Source organism: Mandrillus leucophaeus, unplaced genomic scaffold (assembly GCF_000951045.1).
Source record: "Mandrillus leucophaeus isolate KB7577 unplaced genomic scaffold, Mleu.le_1.0 Scaffold28, whole genome shotgun sequence".
Lineage (NCBI taxonomy): Eukaryota > Metazoa > Chordata > Mammalia > Primates > Cercopithecidae > Mandrillus > Mandrillus leucophaeus.
The window spans coordinates 3,316,597-3,321,154 of NW_012102920.1; the positions used below are offsets into that span (position 1 = coordinate 3,316,597).

Genomic DNA, 4,558 nt, shown 5'->3' on the forward strand with positions numbered 1-4,558 from the left:
TGCTGTGGAGAGCGGGGCCTGCAGCCAGTGACACTCCTTTCTCCTCTGTTGGCAGAGACACCTATGGCTGCCGATGAAGGCTCAGCAGAGAAACAGGCAGGAGAGGCCCACATGGCTGCGGACGGTGAGACCAACGGGTCTTGTGAAAACAGTGATGCCAGCAGCCATGCAAATGCTGCAAAACACACTCAGGACAGCACGAGGGTCAACCCCCAGGATGGCACCAACACACTAACCCGGATAGCGGAAAACGGGGTTTCAGAAAGAGACTCAGAAGCAGGGAAGCAAAACCACGTCACTGCCGATGACTTTGTGCAGACCTCAGTCATCGGCAGCAACGGCTACATCTTAAATAAGCCGGCCCTGCAGGCCCAGCCCTTGAGGACTACCAGCACTCTGGCCTCTTCGCTGCCCGGCCATGCTGCAAAAACCCTTCCTGGAGGGGCTGGCAAAGGCAGGACTCCAAGCGCTTTTCCCCAGACGCCAGCCGCCCCACCAGCCACCCTTGGGGAGGGGAGTGCCGACACGGAGGACAGGAAGCCCCCGGCCCCCGGCGCCGACGTCAAGGTCCACAGGGCACGCAAGACCATGCCGAAGTCCGTCGTGGGCCTGGTAATTTTGTGTCTTCTCTTGCTGTTTCCTTTTTCCCATCTCTTTTGTTTTCATAACGGCAAATGGACTTTGGTGCATTGAGGAGAAGCCAGTAAGTGTCAGTGGTTATCCGACAGGGCCCGTGAGGAGCTAGGAGAGGGCTGGGTGCGGTGGCTCACGGCCGTTACCCTAACACTTTGGGAGGCTGAGGCGGGTGGACTGCTTGAGACCAGCCTGGGCAGTGTGGCAAAACTCAAATACAAAATTTGGTAAAAAATGCAAAAATTAACTGGGCATAGTGGTGCGCACCTGTAGTCCCAGCTACTCAGGAGCGTGAGGTGGGAGGATTGCTTGAGCCTGGGAGGTGGAGACTGCAGTGAGCCCAGATCACCCCACTGCACTCCACCTTGGGCAGCAGAGTGAGACCCTGTCTCAAACAAAAAACCAAAAAGGAGACGCTGCTGATGCCTCATGCGTGAGTGACAGAGCTGAGTGATGCCAGGTAATGCCTCGCTTCCTTCTTGGGCTTTGCTCTTCTCACAGGGTTCTGTTGCCATCTGTAGAAACGTGTGTCAGACACTTTCCAGGAGGCCACTGACTCTTCTGCTTTGGACTTTGGGGCTTTCACTCCAGCTAGGGAAGACTCAGCACTCACTCTGTTTCACTGAGAAGTGAATAGAAATGAACTTGGTTAGGGCCAGAATGTGACAGAAGTGAGGGGCAAAGGGCCACCTGGATATGCCCAGGTCTCCCTCCCTACCCTGAGCTGCTGGGCTCAGATTTACCTTGAGAGCAGAATAGGTCTTGAATCCTGAGCGCTTCACACACAGGGTGTGCCTGCCCCTCACACACACCGTGCTGATGTTCACACACACGACGCGCCTGCCCCTCACACGCACTGTGCTGATTTTCACACACACGGCGCGCCTGACCCTCACACACACCGTGCTGATTTCCACACACAGGGCATGCCTGCCCCTCACACTGTGCTGATTTTCACACACAGGGCTCGCCTGACCCTCACACATACCGTGCTGATTTCACACACAGGGCTCGCCTGACCCTCACACGCACCATGCTGTTCACACACAGGCCGCGCCTACCCCTCACACGTACTATGCTGATTTTCACACACACAGCACAGCTGCTCCTCACACTGTGCTGGACTCATCCCCATCTCTTATATGGTGCATACACGATCCAGGTTTTCAAAGTGTGCACAGTGCTTTTAATGTGCTCTCTCTGTTTGATGTGAATTTGAGTGTAAGTTCCAGGTTTGTGATCACATTCCCGTGGAATTTTCTCTCTCTGACATTGCTGGTGAACATTCTGAAGGCACTTTCTTGTCCTTTGTAGATTATTTGCTCTTTCCTCTTAGCCACTGTTCAGGGCTTCACAGCCCCGTCTTGGAGGTTTTGTGTCTTCAGCTCCAGAAGAATGCTCTGTATTTTTCTTTCCGTTTTCTTCCCATGGAGCTCCCCTTAAATGGCTGGCTCTTCTGTCCCCCTGGGCAGCTCTCTGCCTGTTTCCAGCTTCCTCATTGGTTCCTCAGCCCTTCTCCTTCTTGCTGTTCATCCCATATATTGATATAGTTTATTTTGACATGTATTTTTTTCACGCCCAGTATCTCTGATTAGTTCTCTGTTTTTTTTTGTTTGTTTGTTTTGTTTTTTGAGATGGAGTCTCGCCCTGTCACCCAGGTTGGAGTGCAATGGTGCAATCTCAGCCCAGTATAATCCCCGCTTCCCAGGTTTAAGTGATTCTCCTGCCTCAGCCTCCTGAGTAGCTGGGATTACAGGCACACCCCACCACACCTGGCTAATGTTTGTATTTTTAGTAGAGACGAGGTTTCACCATGTTGGCCAGGCTGATCTTGAACTCCTGACCTCAGGTGATCCGCCCGCCTCGGCCTCCCAGAGTGCTGGAATTACAGGTGTGAGCTACCGCACCCGGCCTGATTAGTTCTTTTATTTTAAAAAATACTGTTGTGAATTCTGTCTTGCCTTATCTTTCAAAAGATGGTGATTATAATTCTTCTATAATCTCTGTTGTAAATTCTGATTCCTCAAGTGGGGGTTCTCTTGGACTTGACACCACCTGTTTGTGATTTTTTTTTTTCCTCTCAGGTTTAGCTTTTTTCTCCCCCCAGGGTGTCTCCACCTTTGTTTCTGTCATAATATTTCAGCCTGACTGTGAGTGCTGTGTGTGTGTTCTGTGGCCTGCCTGCAGTGACCACAGTGGGTGGTGGGCGCACTGTGGGGCTGGACTGCTGGCTCAGGGGCCCACGGCTGCCGGGTGTTGCGTCCTCTCCTGGGACAGAGAGGGCAGGCGCCTTGTGGTGCCAACAACTGCCCTAGCCCTGGGGCTTCTCCACTCCTAGGCTGGCCGGCCTGACCCGACTTCAACCTTTTGCAGTATTCTTCTCTACATGACAAAGCTTTAGAAAATCTTAAAAATAATTACATTGTCACAGGAAAGTGCAAAAATACCTTTCACCAAGCTTTCCTCAGTGGTGATGTCTTTGATAACTAAAGGACGATGTCAGACCCAGGACACTGACATTAGTAAAGTCCGTGGGGCTTACTTAGTTTCACCATCACCTGTGCGCACGTGCATCACGCGCAGGGTGTTCTGTGCAGTTTACTGTGTGTGGACGTGCAGAACTACCACCACAGTCGAGATGCCGAACCCCCTTCACACCAGGGCACAGTCGAGATGCGGAATCCCCTTCACACCAGGGCACAGTCGAGATGCGGAAGCGGAACCCCCTCCACACCAGGGCACAGTCGAGATGCGGAATCCCCTTCACACCAGGGCACAGTCGAGATGCGGAATCCCCTTCACACCAGGGCACAGTCGAGATGCGGAATCCCCTTCACACCAGGGCACAGTCGAGATGCGGAACCCCCTTCACACCAGGGCACAGTCGAGATGCGGAACCCCCTCCACACCAGGGCACAGTCGAGAAGTGGAACCCTCTCCACACCAGGGCACAGTCGAGAAGTGGAACCCCCTCCACACCAGGGCACAGTCGAGATGCGGAACATTCTCCACACCAGGGCACAGTCGAGATGCTGAACCCCCTTCACACCAGGGCACAGTCGAGATGCGGAAGCCTCTTCACACCAGGGCAGTGTCAAGATTAGAACCCCCTTCACACCAAAGCACAGTCGAGATGTGGAACACCCTTCACACCAAGGTCCCTGACGTCACCCTGTGTAGCTGTCAACCAGACCTGAACCTGTGCCAGCCTCAGGTTTGCATGATCCAACGTGTCCGGCCTATTTCTGATTTTATATAAATGGAATTACAGTGTATGCAACCTTTTGAGAGTAGCTTTTGTCATTCAGCTTAGTTCTCTTAAGATCCATCCAAGTTACGTCTCATTAGCCCATCCTGTTCTCTGCTGAAGCTTTGGTGTTCTGTGGGGTGTGGACAGCCTTGTACGCGGGCACTCACCTGCTGAAGGACACTGGGCATTTTTACTTTAGAGCCGCTCGAACATTTATGTATACATTTTGGAAATAAGATTTATCTCTCTGAGTCAAATACACAGGAGCATAATCACTGGGTTGTATGGCCTTTGGGTGTTTAGTTTTATGAGGAAATTGCGGAACCCTACTCCAGAGTGGCTGCATTTCACAGGCCCACCAGCGGTGTTGCAGGGGTCGGCTTTCTCCCGTCTTCACCGGCGGCGTCCTCTCCCGACGCCGGCGTTAGCTCTTACCCGCTTTTTATTTAGCCCTTCTGTTGGATGTGCTGGTGTTTCCTTGAGGCTTCAGCTGCACATCCTGTGACTGCTGATGGGGAGCGTCTTCCCCCAGACTTCTCACACACACCCCTCCCACGCCGCTCACCCTCACCCCTCCCACGCCGCTCACCCTGACCCTCCCACGCCGCTCACCCTCACCCCTCCCACGCCGCTCACCCTCACCCCTCCCACGCCGCTCACCCTCACCCCTCCCAC

The 4,558-nt window shown here is 53.3% G+C and overlaps 1 protein-coding gene across 1 annotated transcript in view; it reads left to right on the plus strand.

Annotated features, from left to right (window-relative positions):
* Window positions 1-4,558, plus strand: part of EHMT1 (euchromatic histone-lysine N-methyltransferase 1) — a 184,275-nt gene that overhangs the window by 56,130 nt on the left and 123,587 nt on the right. Inside the window, exon 3 of the mRNA XM_011985185.1 lies at window positions 56-612. Within this exon, the coding sequence (XP_011840575.1) occupies window positions 64-612 (549 nt within the window). The 5' untranslated portion in view covers window positions 56-63. The remainder of the gene's footprint in view (window positions 1-55; window positions 613-4,558) is intronic.